Source organism: Pongo abelii, chromosome 20, assembly GCF_028885655.2.
Source record: "Pongo abelii isolate AG06213 chromosome 20, NHGRI_mPonAbe1-v2.0_pri, whole genome shotgun sequence".
Classification (NCBI taxonomy): Eukaryota; Metazoa; Chordata; class Mammalia; order Primates; family Hominidae; genus Pongo; species Pongo abelii.
Window position 1 is genome coordinate 62,761,295 of NC_072005.2, and position 13,442 is coordinate 62,774,736.

At 56.6% G+C, this 13,442-nt stretch overlaps 1 protein-coding gene across 1 annotated transcript in view; it reads right to left on the minus strand.

The window, feature by feature from the left end:
• Positions 1–1,840: 1,840 nt before the first annotated feature.
• Positions 1,841–13,442, minus strand: part of ZNF787 (zinc finger protein 787) — a 34,829-nt gene continuing 23,227 nt past the window's right edge. The window contains exon 3 of the mRNA XM_009233163.4: positions 1,841–3,547. Within this exon, the coding sequence (XP_009231438.4) occupies positions 2,478–3,547 (1,070 nt within the window). The 3' untranslated portion in view covers positions 1,841–2,477. The remainder of the gene's footprint in view (positions 3,548–13,442) is intronic.

Here is a 13,442-nt window from a genome sequence, read left to right on the forward strand (position 1 = left end):
CATTTGTAGAATGAGTGAGTGAGGGGTGGGCAGTGACTACCTGAGTGCATGATTAGTAATGGACGGCGTGTGACACCGAAGCACAGGTCAGGCGGTGGGTCCGGTGCAGGCTGATGTCAAGGTGGTCATGGGAGCTCGCTGAGTTCTGTATTATAAAGCGGGACGCGTAGTGCAGAGCCGGGATTTGAGCCTGGCTCCTTGCCCCTGCATCTTTGCTCATGCCTGGGAGGGCAGCTCCAGTGAGTTAACACATGGCTTGGGGATTCCCCCCTCCACACACACAGTCACACAAGGCAGGTAGGCAAGCTCTTCTTTCCACAGGGCAGGAAGCCAAGGGTCAGAGAGGTTAGTCCACTTGCCCAGGGTCACACAGCCTTAAGGGGCAGGGTGGAAACTCGCCCTGAATCTTTCTTGCTGTAGGTGTCAGCTCCTGCCACCATATCCTGGGGCAGGTAGAGGAGGAGGCTGGCCCAAGACTCAGTGTGCCCGACTTATAGGACACTGAGCTGTCAATTCTACCAGACAGGGCACCTCCCATCCTCCCAGGCCTCCAGAAGTGCCCAAGGCCAGAGCTCCACAGAAGGACCCTAGGAGAACTGAGCAATGCTTCCTCAGTCTTTGCTAACCCAGCCCACTCTGAACCGCCAAGGTTCACCCCCTCCTTTCGAGTGACCTGAAATTTCAAAATAAACTGACATGCAATACCAATTATCTAAGCAAGGCAATGGCCACTTGAGAACACGCTTTTCTGATCCACAATCACTCCCTAGTCCTCTAACAAATCCTCCAGGATCTGTAGACCATCAGTGGCCCTGGTTTCTAAACCCCCAGCCTCCAGGTGAGGCCCCAGGACCCTGCTCAAGCACATCAGGGTGTGAAAGGGCAGATTAAGGGGCTCTAACTGGAAATCTGAATTTCTCCTTCAAGTCCCCCTCTACTATGAAACCCCCAAGTCAAAGACGCCTGGAGCTTGCCGCCTCCAATCGCTCCTGAGTAATCGCAGCCTTCAGCCAGGTTGAAAATACCCCTTTGGGACCCTCACTACGGCCTCCCAAGGCCCCAGGAACATGGGTCCTCAGGACCTGGGCTGTGGGTCCAGGAAACCAGTCGCCATGGTCAGACCCCCTCTGATCATGAACAACAGCGCTCACCTGGCAGGGCGGCTGCAGCGGCTCTACGGGACCAAGCCCGTCAGGCAGGCGCACTGCCTAAAATGCCCTAAGCGCTCGGTTGGACTGTGGCATTCCCGCCCTCTCCCCCAGCCCCTGGCTGGCTCGTCTGCCTGGCCCCTGCAGCAGAGACAGCTGAGCGCACCCTCCTCGCGGGGGGGGGGGGGGGGGGGGGGTCCGGTCCCCGGAGGGGCAGCTGCTGGGACCTCATCTCCCAACCTCCTTCGCAGGGAAACGCAACCACCGGACCAGCCCCGTGAACGGCCCAGGCAGGGAGGTGTGCGCCCTTTGCAGACAGTCTCTCCCCAGAAGCTAGAGGCAGGAGGAGGATGCTTTTGGGGTTAGGGGCGAGAGCCACACGATAGGAGTGGAGGAAACCAGCCGCCCCTGTGACAGGGTGGCTGAGGCCGTGGGGGCTCCTTTCACCGCAGTGGACAGGCCTGGCCCCGACCAGTCCGCCCTGCCGCATCTACAAGGGGCTCCCAGGCCCTGTGACAGCCCGCACCATAGTGAGGGTATCCGGGGACCGGCCACCCTGCCCAGAGCCCTCCGCGGGCGACCCAACGGGCCACTCCCGGGACGCAGCTGACACTCTGCTGCTGCCCCAGCGGGAGCCTCCGTTTACCCTGCTTGCCCTTCTCCCTCCCGGACTCAAGAACCACGCAAAGGGGGACATTTGGATAGTGCCATTTATTATTCTAGCACCCCTTCCTCCACCACGCCCAGGCCTGGGACAAACAGGCACCCGCCTCCTGCGGGGCTTTGCTGGGCACAGGGGCGGCCTCTGCTACCCGGAATCCAGGAGGGGAAGGAACGACTCGAGCTCTAAGGATGGGACCCGGAAGGCAGAAAAAAATGATTGGGGCGGGCGGGGAGTCAAAAGGTGGGCTGATCAAAAGAAAATTCTAAGAGAAAAAAGGGCCCCTATTTCCCTGCCCTCTCTGGGACCCTCTAAACGCAAAGGGCCGGGTTTCTCTATTCCTCGCAGCACCCCCACCCCCACCCCGGACAACTGAGGAAGAGGAGGGAAAATGGCCTTCCGCTTGAGGCCTAGTCACCACTCGGCCTCTACAGTTCTCTCCATTGTCTGTCTCCGGCTCGCAGGCCGATAACCTAAGGGCGGGCCAGGCTGAGGGGGGGCGGAGTCTCGAGGCGGAGAAGTGAACTGGCCCTAATACCCCACCCCCCGCCCCACGTGGACGCCGCGGGGTCCGTCGCACCCCGTCCGCTTCTCCCTGGGTCTCTTAGTCTTGCACGTCGTCGTTCCCGCCAAGCCCGAGGGGCCCTGCCCCCCCCCGGGCCCCTCCCCTACCGGCCCTCCCCAGCGCGGCACTCGGCGCACCGCCCGCCCGCGGCCTCGTCGTCGTCCTCCTCCTCCTCCCCGCCCGCCCGGTAGTAGCTCTGTCCGCAGATGCTGCAGACCGAGGGCGCGCCCACCGCGTGGATCTTCTTGTGTCTCCGGAGCGCGGCGCCCTGCACGAAGCCCTCCCCGCACTCCACGCAGATGTGGGCCGGCTCCTCGCCCCCCGCCGCCCCAAGCCCGTCCCCGTGCTGGGCCCGCTGGTGCGCCAGGAGCCCGGCCCCGTGCCCGAAGCCCTTCCCGCACTCCAGACACACGTACGGCTTGGGGGCCGGGGCGCGCCGCGACCGGGGCCCCGCGGCCTTTGCCCCCGCGCCCGCCATGGCTGCCGCGGCCGCGGCCCCCTCGCCCGGCGCGCCCACCACGATGATGCCCTCGCCATCGCCCACAGGGATGGCGATCTCGCCGTCCGCCGCCACCGCCTCTTCGGGCCCTTTGGCCCGCCGGACGCTGGCCGCCAGCACCTTGGCCGCCACGCCGGGCCCCGACAGCTCCGGGTGCAGCCGCAGGTGACGCGCGAGGCTCTTGGGCTGGCTGAAGCCGCGGCCGCAGCGCGGACACACGAAGGGCTTGAGGCCGCTGTGCGAGCGCCGGTGTTTGGCCAGGCTCTTGCTCTGAGTGAAGCTGCGGCCGCAGTCGGGGCAGGTGTAGGGCTTCTCGCCCGTGTGGATGCGCTGGTGCTGCATGAGGTTGGAGCTCCAGCTGAAGCGCTTGCCGCACTCCAAGCAGGCATAGGGCTTCTCGCCCGTGTGGATGCGCCGGTGCTGCACCAGGTGCGAGCTCTGCGAGAAGGTCTTGCCGCAGTCGGCGCAGGCGTTGGGCCGCTCGCCGGTGTGCGTGCGCTGGTGCCGCGTCAGCTTGGACCAGTGGCTAAAGCTCTTGCCACACTCGTTGCAGATGTAGGGGGCGGGCGGCCGCGGCCGGGGAGGGGGGCCGGCTGGGGGCGCAGACTGGGGCGGGGACAGCTTGGTGGGAGGCCAGCTGGGGACGTCGTCATCATCCATAATGAGGATGTCCACTGGAAGGCAAGAGGGTAGGGGCAGGTGAGTCAAGAGAGGTAAGGGCTCCACGCCTGCCTTGGCTGCTACGCTGGCCTCGGGTGCCTCGCTCCCCCTGGCGCAGGACCTGCCCTGGTGTCCTCAGAGTGCGCATCACTCCCTGCATTTTACTAAGTATTTATTACCCCTCTCCCCAGCTAAGACCTCAGCTCTGTGAGAGTTAAGACCCTCGGTTTACCCCCAACCTCTAGAACAATGCCCCAGACAGAGAAGGCCTGGTCTGTAAACAACCAGTCAACCTAAGAGGCATGGGCGAGGGGCGGGATCCACAGAAGGCTCCCAGGAAAGGGCCCCGAAACCCAAAACACCAGCCTGGACGCCAGGGGCAGAGGATGAGGAAGGCTCACGGGCAAAGGCTCCACTGGGCAGAGAGGCTGCAGGGCTTGAATGCAGCCCTGGACACCTGGACCTGAGCCAGGGAGTGGGTTCGGCACCCTGAAGACGTGCCCACCAGGGAGCAATGGTGTCACATTAGGGCTCCAGGGAGACAATCCTGGCTGCAGACAGGGTGGGCAGGGGGAAGCAGACAGGTAATGGGATTGGAGACCAGCATGAAAGCCCCGCCTCCGAACCTGGGAGTAAAACCTGGCTCAACACGGCCTCCATTACAGAGGCTCTGGTCAGCCCCTGGTGTGGGGGCTCCTGTCTGCTCAGTGAGGACAATTCGGGCACACAGCGCTTTGCCTGCCCATCTTTACACTGAGGACGCCCTTCCAAGCAGCCAACGAGGCCTTTCACGCATCTGCACCAGGCCTGCCCCTGGGGGCTCTCCCGGGAGGGATGGGCTTGCCTCCTCCCCAGCTCATTCACTCCTGAGAAAGGTCCGTGTGCAGCTTCTACATTTGCTCTCCCTTGGGACCTGGTCCGGAGCAACAGAATCAGGTGGGAGGGCCTCAGCAGGTGCATCTCTGACCCCCGTGGACACCCCAGGTGTACCCCACAGGGTTTTTTCAAAGCATGAATCACAATTACAACGTTCTCACTCCTGACCTTACTAGACTGTAAGTCTCTATCCCAACACTTGGCACGGTGGTGCCCAGCACACAGAGCCCAAACACCCTCCCAGATGCCACACTGGCAAACACGCAAGGAAGGGCCATGACACCCCCCTGTGCTACACACTTCAGCCTCAGGTCCTCATAAGCTGGGAGCACAAAACTGAGCCTTTACAAGGGAGAAACTGAGGCACTAGGGAGTCAAGGCACTAGGGAGTCGAGTCACAGCCCACAGCTACAGGATTGCAAAGTGGCAATGCCCAGAAGCACATTAGTAGTCTGGGTCCAAGAAACAGCCATCTACCGCTAACTGCAGCTGCCCACCGCTAAATCCCCCACCCCACAGGCAGCACACCCTACACGCTAAGGGAGTGCTCCACAAAGTGGGATCCTGCTACCAGTAGCATCAGCGCCACAGAGAACATATTAAAAACACTTATGCACGGCTGGGAGCGGTGGCTCACGCCTGTAATCCCAGCACTTTAGGAGGCTGAGGTGGGCAGATCACTTGAGGTCAGGAGTTCAAGACTATCCTGGCCAACATGGCGAAACCCCATCTCTACTAAAATCACAAAAATTAGCCGGGCGTGGTAGTGCATGCCTGTAGTCCCAGGTACTTGGAAGGCTGAGGCAGGAGAATGGCTTGAACCCGGGAGGCAGAGGTTGCAGTGAGCCGAGATCACACCACTGCATTCCAGCCTTGGCGACAGAGCAAGACTCCATCTCAAAACAAAACAAAAACGCTTATGCTCAGGCCTCCCTCCAGAACCACTATGAGAAAGTGCCGGGCCAGGGCCTGTGCTTCAGCAAGCCCCCCAGGTGATTCTGATGCCAGCTCCAGTGTGAGAATCACTATTCCAAGGCAGAGAGTATTCGAATATGGCTCTTGAATCACCTGCGGCAGAAGAAAAAACTCCAGGTGAAGTCAGGAAGGGGGAGCCTTCTGGAGAGATGGCATGGAGCCCATTGCATTGTCAACATAAATCAAAAAATGTTGTAAGTTATAAGCACATTACTTAAAGATGTAGAGAGAATTAAACATCAGAAGCTATTTGCCCCGGGGCAGTGTGACTGAAGGGGACAGAAAGGGACGGGTAGGAAAGAGATGTGCTTGTCACCGTAAACTGAGCCATACTATCTGAACCTTACAAGTGCTTCTACGCCTTTAATTAAAATAACTGCTTTGTTTTCGAAGTTGTGAAGAAAGTATAGCAATGCTCCCTGTGACTCAGCTATGAATAGCATTTATTCATGACGACATGAATTCTGGACACAAAACTTGTGACACAGTGGCAGCTAAGACAGGGGCACTGAGGCGGGTGTGCAGTGCGTGGAGAGCGCAGTGAGTGGAGAGTGAGGAGAGGATGTGGGAGCCATGTCCTCACCTCCCATGAGATTTGCAACTAGCTCAATTGCATGAGCTCTTTACCTAGAACCAGGGAAAACCCCAAAGAGTGCATGGAGGGGGGGTCCTTCCTCTAGAGGCAAACTGGGAGTGGGGAGGGCAGGAGGTGGGAGCTGTTTTCTGCTTTAGGCCGTAGGCAATCTGGCTTCTCTACAAGCATCTCTGCACTACTTTTTCTAAGTACGAGTTAAGCACTGTTAAATGGACAGGGTTTAATTACTTAAAAGGCAGGGCTCTTTCACATCTTGCAGATTCCTGGGCTCTGCGCAAACCTTCCCGTGCTGTATCTCAGTAAGGCCCAGGAAACCGCGCTTCACAGGCACAGACTGGTTCTGACAAGAGATTGTGTCTGCACCGCGCATGGGCCAAGATGAGCCGCTCCACTTGCCGCAGCCGCAGCCGAAGCCGAAGCCAAAGCCGAAACCGAAGCCAAAGCCGAAGCCGAAGCCGAAACCGAAGCGGAAGCCGAAGCCAAAACCGAAGCGGAAGCCGAAGCCTCACCCTCACAAGAGCGATGAGGCTAACAGCTTTCTCCACCTCACAGCACCATCTTTAAAGGGATTCAACGAATTCCCAGCAAGAGAAGAGCATGGTGAGGAGCACAAGAGTTCTCATTCAATTAAAAAAATAAGAAACAGGGCCAGGGCCACTCTGATGGTGGCAGCAGTTACCCTTGGGGGAGGGCAGTTTCCCCAGACGCCTGGCCCTGGGCTAAATGTGTTCCGTGGATTACCACATTTAATCCATGGCCAACACTATCACTGTCCTGTCACTGAAGGACTCAGCTGAGGTCCCGAGGGCATGGGCTGGGGGGCGGTCCTCCACTCCAGATCCCCTAGGCCCCAGGCTCTACCTCTATGCCTCCTGCCCCACCTGCAGCACCACTACTCCAGGAAGCCCAGGTTTCCCTCCACGGGAGATAATGTTTCTAGAGCAAAATCTGGAAATGCTTTTTTTTTTTTTTAAAGATAAAATTCCTGAGTTCACACTGATACTTCCCATAGAAATTCTGGACTAAGGTTTTCATTTAGCCTTTTCTTTGTGACATCTGCACCTCCCTTCTGCCCCACGGAGAATCCTGGTTCTCAAGGGCATAGGGGATGACAGAACTGGAATATCCCACAGACCCAGGGGATGACGGAAGTGGAATACCCCACAGACCCAGGGGATGACAGAGCTGGAATATCCTATAGACACATGGGATGGCGGAACTGGGATGCCCCATAGACACAGGGGGTGGCGGAAGTGGAATATCCATAGACACAAGGGGTGGCGGAAGTGGGATCCCCACAGACACAGGGGATGACGCAACTGGGATACCCCATAGACACAGGAGATGGCGGAACTGGGATCCCCATAGACACAGGAGGTGGCGGAAGTGGGCTACCCCATAGACACAGGGTATGGTGGAAGTGGGCTACCCTATAGACACGGGATAGCGGAAGTGGAATATTCCATAGACACAAGGGATGGCGGAAGTGGGATATTCCATAGACACAGGGGATGACAGAAGTGGGATATCCCATAGACATAGGGGATGGCGGAAGTGGGATATCCCATAGACATAGGGGATGGCGGAAGTGGGATATCCCATAGACACGGGATGGCGTAAGTGGGATATCCCATAGACACAGGGGATGGCGGAAGTGGGATATCCCATAGACACGGGATGGCGGAAGTGGGATATTCCATAGACACAGGGGATGGCAAAAGTGGAATATTCCATAGACACGAGATGGCGGAAGTGGGATATTCCAGACACGGGATGACAGAAGTGGGATATTCCATAGACAAAGGGGATGGCGGAAGTGGGATATCCCATAGACACGGGATGGCGGAAGTGGGACATTCCATAGACACGGGATGACGGAAGTGGGATATGCCATAGACACAGGGGATGGTGGAAGTGGGATATCCCAGACACAGGGGTTGGCGGAAGTAGGATATTCCATAGACACAGGGGATGGCGAAAGTGGAATATTCCATAGACGCAGGAGATGGCAGAACTGGGATACCCTATATGATAACCCTCTTGCTGGGTGCACACGCCATCTCAGGGTAACAATGCTACTGCTACCACTGCCAGGCACGACTCCTGGACTGTGCTGCACGCACCGTCCTCCTTGCCCTCAGTGTTTTCTCGGCTGCATCCCCTCTGTTAGGTGCAGGTCTTGGCAGACTGAGACATGTTCCGGCCCAGGAGACTGATCTGCGCACACCCTCCTCCCATCCCTCTCCCTGGTCAGTTGTCTGAGGCTCATTCGCTTTTACGTTCCTCGGGAAGGGCACAGAGGAACGGGATTCACGGGGCTCTTGCTGTCTGTGCCCTTCCCATCTGAAGGTCTCTTTTCCGTGAGTCATAATGCCATTTTCTCCTGGCATAAAGTGCTGAGTCCGAGTATAGTCATGTTGACTTTCCAAGTCATCCACGCTTTCTGCCACGAAGGATCAGTGACTTCCTTCAGCGTCCAGCGATTCTAACGCAACCATCTGTGATTTGCTCTTTCAATGCGCAGCTTTCATGTGTTAAGGGGTGTTCCTTGAATGAGTTTTTACTATCCGCTCTATTCTTTTGCTTTGGATCTCTTCTTCAGGGACTCTGCCTATCCCTATGTTGGATTTTCTTTTCCTAACTTGTTTCCTTTACTGTTTTAATCTTTTTTCATTTTATTTATTTATTTAGAGACGGAGTCTCACTTTGTCACCGAGGCTGGAGTGCAGTGACATGATCTCGGCTCACTGCAACCTTCGCCTCTCAGGTTCAAGTGATTCTCATGCCTCAGCCTCCCGAGTAGCAGGGATGACAGGCATGAGCCATCATGCCCGGCTTTTTTTTTTTTTTTCTTTTTCTTTTTGCATTTTCAGTAGAGGCAAGGTTTCTTCATGTTGGCCAGGCTGGTACTGAACCTCTGCCCTCAAGTGATCCACCCGCCTTGGCCTCCCAAAGTGCTGGGATTACAGGCATGAGCCACCATACCTGGCTAATTTTGTGTGTGTGTGCTCTTAGTAGAGACAGGGTTTCTCCATGTTGGCCAGGCTGGTCTCAAACTCCTGGCCTCAAGTGATCCACCCGCCTTGGCCTCCCAAAGTGCTGGGATTACAAGCGTGAGCCACCACGCCCAGCTTTTTTTTTTTTTTTTTTTCTCATTTTAAAATGATCCTCCTTCTTGCCTTCAATTTTTTTAAAGAACGATGTTTTTATTCTTGAGTTCCTTCTACATTAGTCTTCATTCTGAAAGGTTTTTGTTCTTATTTGCAAATCTTTGCCGAGGCTGCCCCCTCGTTTCTGAGTTTGTGATTATGCTGTTCTTTCACATGCTGCACTGTCTCAGCTCGTTCACAATCAGCGGCCCCCAACCTTTTTGGCACCAGGGACTGGTTTTGTGGAAGACAGTTTTTCCACGGACAGGGTGGGGAGGTAGCGGGGGATGGTTCAGGGATGAAACTGTTCCACTTCAGATCACCAGGCATTAGATTCTCATAAGGGACTAGGCTCGGTGGCTCACACCTGTAATCCCAGCACTTTGGGAGGCCGAGGCAGGCGGATGACCTGAGGTCAGGAGTTCGAGACCAACCTGGCCAATGTGGTGAAACCCCATCTTAACTTAAAAAAATACAAAAATTAGCTGAGTGTGGTGGTGTGTGCCTGTAATCCCAACTATTCAGGAGGTTGAGGCAGGAGAATCACTTGAACCCGAGAGGTGGAGATTGCAGTGAGCCAGGATCGCGTCATCGCACTCCAGCCTCAGTGATAGAGCGAGACTCCATCTCAAAAAATAAGATTCTCATAAGGAGCACACAACCTAGACCCCTCATATGTGCAGTTCCCGCTCCTGTGAGAATCTCATGCCACCGCTGACCTGGCAGGAGGCGGAGCTCAGGCGGTAGTGCTCGCTCATGCGCCACTCACCTTCCCAAGTGTGGCCCAGTTCCTAACAGGCCATGGAGCAGTACCAGTACCAAGGACTGGGGACCCTGTACTAAATGATCTTGATCTTGTTGGGATGCACTTCCGGCCTGCCTATCTGTAGAAATGCCATCCTGTCCCTTATCTTTTTTATTATAATCACTTTTGGGAAGGCTGAACTCGGTATTTTTCTGTTGCTCATTTTATGTGTAAGTTTCCTTGAATTTCTAGGAGGCGGCTTGGTTCAGGGTAGCTGTTCTAACTTCTCAGAGGTTCTCACACAGCAGGTAAAAACGCGGCAACCAGCCTGCACAGATGCACATGCTCCAGCCGCTGTCCCCATGGTCATCAGGACCTTCTCCTGCCTTCCTCTGTTGCCAAAGACAGGGGCCCTGCTCGATTCTAATTCCTCACACGAGGTTCTGCCCTGCACAGCACTTTACCTGGTTGCTTCGAGAGCTGCAGGGCCTGTGCTGCCCCAGCCCCTTTTGGGCCTTCCCACCAGCCTCTCTCCCCACTACCCTGGTTTGGACAAAACAGCTCCTACTTCAGCTGCTGGTCCTAAAGTGACCCCGACTCCCCTGCCCAGCTTTGCAGTGAAGACCTGCAGGCTGTCTGTGGCTCTCCTCTGCTTCCCTCCTCCCAGTCAGATGCTAACACCACACAGGCCTCGGTGGTTTATCCTCATCCAGCTGTATTTTGCAACTCATGGGGATAACTTAGGACCTAGTAACTTTGCAACTGTGGTCCAGAGGACTTGAGTTTTGCTATCTGGTTGCCATGTTTTTATGCAGGGATACAGGAGATTCAAGGGCCACGCTGTGGCTGCTCTGCCATCACCCAACACTCAGAACTGTCATCTGGCCAGGCACAGTGACTCACACTTGCAGTCCCAACTACTTAGGAGGCCAAAGAAGGAGGTTAACTTGAGCCCAGGAAATTGAGACTAGCCTGGGCAACATAGTGAGACCCCGTCTCTAAAACAAAAAAACTAGCTGGGTGTGGTGGCGTGTGCCTGGAGTCCCAGCTACTCAAGAGGCTGAGGTGGAAGGACAGCTTGAGCCCAGGGGGTCAAGGCTGCAGTGAGCAGAGATGGCACCACTGCACTCCAGCCTGGGCAACAGAGCGAGACCTTGTCTCCAAAAAATAAAAAGAGATAGGCCGGGCGGCTCATGCCTGTAATCACAACACTTTGGGAGGCTGAGGCGGGTGGATCACGAGGTCAGCAGTTTGAGACCAGCCTGACCAACATGGTGAAACCCCGTTTCTACTAAAACTACAAAAATTAGCCGGGAATGGTGGCGGGTGCCTGTAATCCCAGCTACTCAGGAGGCTGAGGCAGGAGAATCGCTTGAACCCAGGAGGCAGAGGTTGCAGTGAGCCGAGATCGTGCCATTGCACTCCAGCCTGGGCAACAGAGTGAGACTCCGTCTCAAAAAATAAATAATAAATAAAAATAAAATAAAATAAAAAGAGATGAGGGTGTGCTGAAACATGGAGCCCGTGCTCACCCGAGGGCAGCCAGAACCCCAGCTCCAAGACACCGGCTGAAGCTTTCCTGTTGGCACCGCTCCCTCCTCAGAAGCAGAATGTCTTTATTTTGTTATCTGAACAGCTCTGAGGCTGCCTGAGCTGTCGCTGCCCGTCCCACACCCCTCACCCACTCAACATCGGGAACTCCATCTGGGGCCATCAGGAGAAAAGGCCCCAGGAGGCAGGTTAGGAAGCGCCACTCAGCCTAGAGCCATGGGTCTCAGCCTCCTGAGATTTTCAGGAGCCCCGGCCTCAGCCTGCAGGAGGCTGCATGCCACCCACCAGCCCCCAGCTCCACGGCCCAGACAGGTGTCTCGGCCCCTTTTTCCCCAGCACCCAGAACTCATGGGGTTTTGTGCAAATCCAACAAGATAACCCCCTAAGGGGGCTGCGATGACTGCAGGCACACAGGATGCGATTATGAAGCGCTGGCCATTATTCCTAACAGTATTAGCTCAGAGGATCTGAACACCTCCCAGAAATATTCAAATATAGAAAAAAATCACAAAATTTCTAAGGTTTCAAAAACGCCCCAGGTCAATCTATCCAACCAGAAAGAACACTGGCTTTGTGGCTCTTTCTAATCTCACATGCAGTTCTTCACTGCACTGCACGTGGGAAACGCCGTGCAGTGAACTTCACGCCCACCACAGGCCACGCCTCGCGTCTCCACTGCAGGCCTCAGCCCGGCAGGCAGTAGGGTGGACTGCGTGGACGGCGGCCAGCATGTAAATGAAACGGAATGGAGGCAGGAGGAGGAAACACCCGCACGTGCTGCTAGCACAGGAAGAACTGTTCTGTGGAACTTTTATTTTGGTCTCCTATAAATCCGTACGTTTCTTTTCATCTGGCTGTGTTCCTGCGTGCAGACACAGGGCGAGGGATCAACTACCCCCGGCCCTGACGGCAAAGGCACTGCAGAGCCAGTTTACTAAAATGAAGAAAGCCGAGACCCCGGGGACAAAGCCACCTGGCCCAGGGGACACACAGCACCCTGCTGTGCCATGTCTCTCAGGGGCCTTCTGGTCATCAGCAGGGGCAACCCTACTGGAGTGACCTCCAGTAAGAGATGGGGTGGGGAGGTTCAAACCTTTGGAATTTCAGGAGGCTTGGGGGAGAAGAGGCATGGAGACTTTTGTTCAGACAACCTCATGCTGAAGCCCGGCCTGCTAAGCCCAGCAAGGGCACCCCCAGTCAGCACCCGAGGCCCCACCCCCTGACCCAGGTCTCCAGGGACACTGAGGCAAAGCCATGGTCCCGGGTGAAGGAGCCCGGGGCCCATACAGCTCCATGGAAGGAACATGTGCCCTGGGTTCTGGGCACGCTGCTCTCACCACAACAGCCACAGAAAGCTTTCCAACCACCCAAGCCTCCCTGGGGACACCTCTGAACAGGGGACACGGCCGGGAGCTACCCACAGTCCAACTCCTTTCCTCTTCACAAGAAGGTCCCAAGTGTGGGCTGCCTGGGATTCCTCTGGGTCGTGGGGACCCCCACCTGCCCTGGCCAGTGAAGCCTGCCTGGCAGCTTCAGAACCCATTCTCCTCTCACACTCCTCAGAAGGAGAGGCTCAAGGACAGGCAACCCCATGCTGCAGGGTGATGCCGCCCGGGTGATACGGCCGCCCGGGTGATGGAGCCCGGGTGATACGGCCGCCAGGTGATGGAGCCCGGGTGATACGGCCGCAGGGTGATGCCTCCAGGGTGATACGGCCGCCGGGTGATATGGCCGCCCGGGTGATAAGGCCACCGGGTGATGTTGCCCGGGTGATAAGGCCACAGGGTGATAAGGCCACAGGGTGATACGGCCACCCAGGTGATACAGCCGCAGGGTGATGCCGCCCGGGTGATACAGCTGCAAGGTGATGCCGCCCGGGTGATACAGCCGCAGGGTGATGCCACCCAGGTGATAAGGCTGCAGGGTGATGCCACCCAGGTGATACAGCTGCAGGGTGATGCCGCCCGGGTGATACGGCCGCAGGGTGATGCCGCCCGGGTGATACGGCCGCAGGGTGA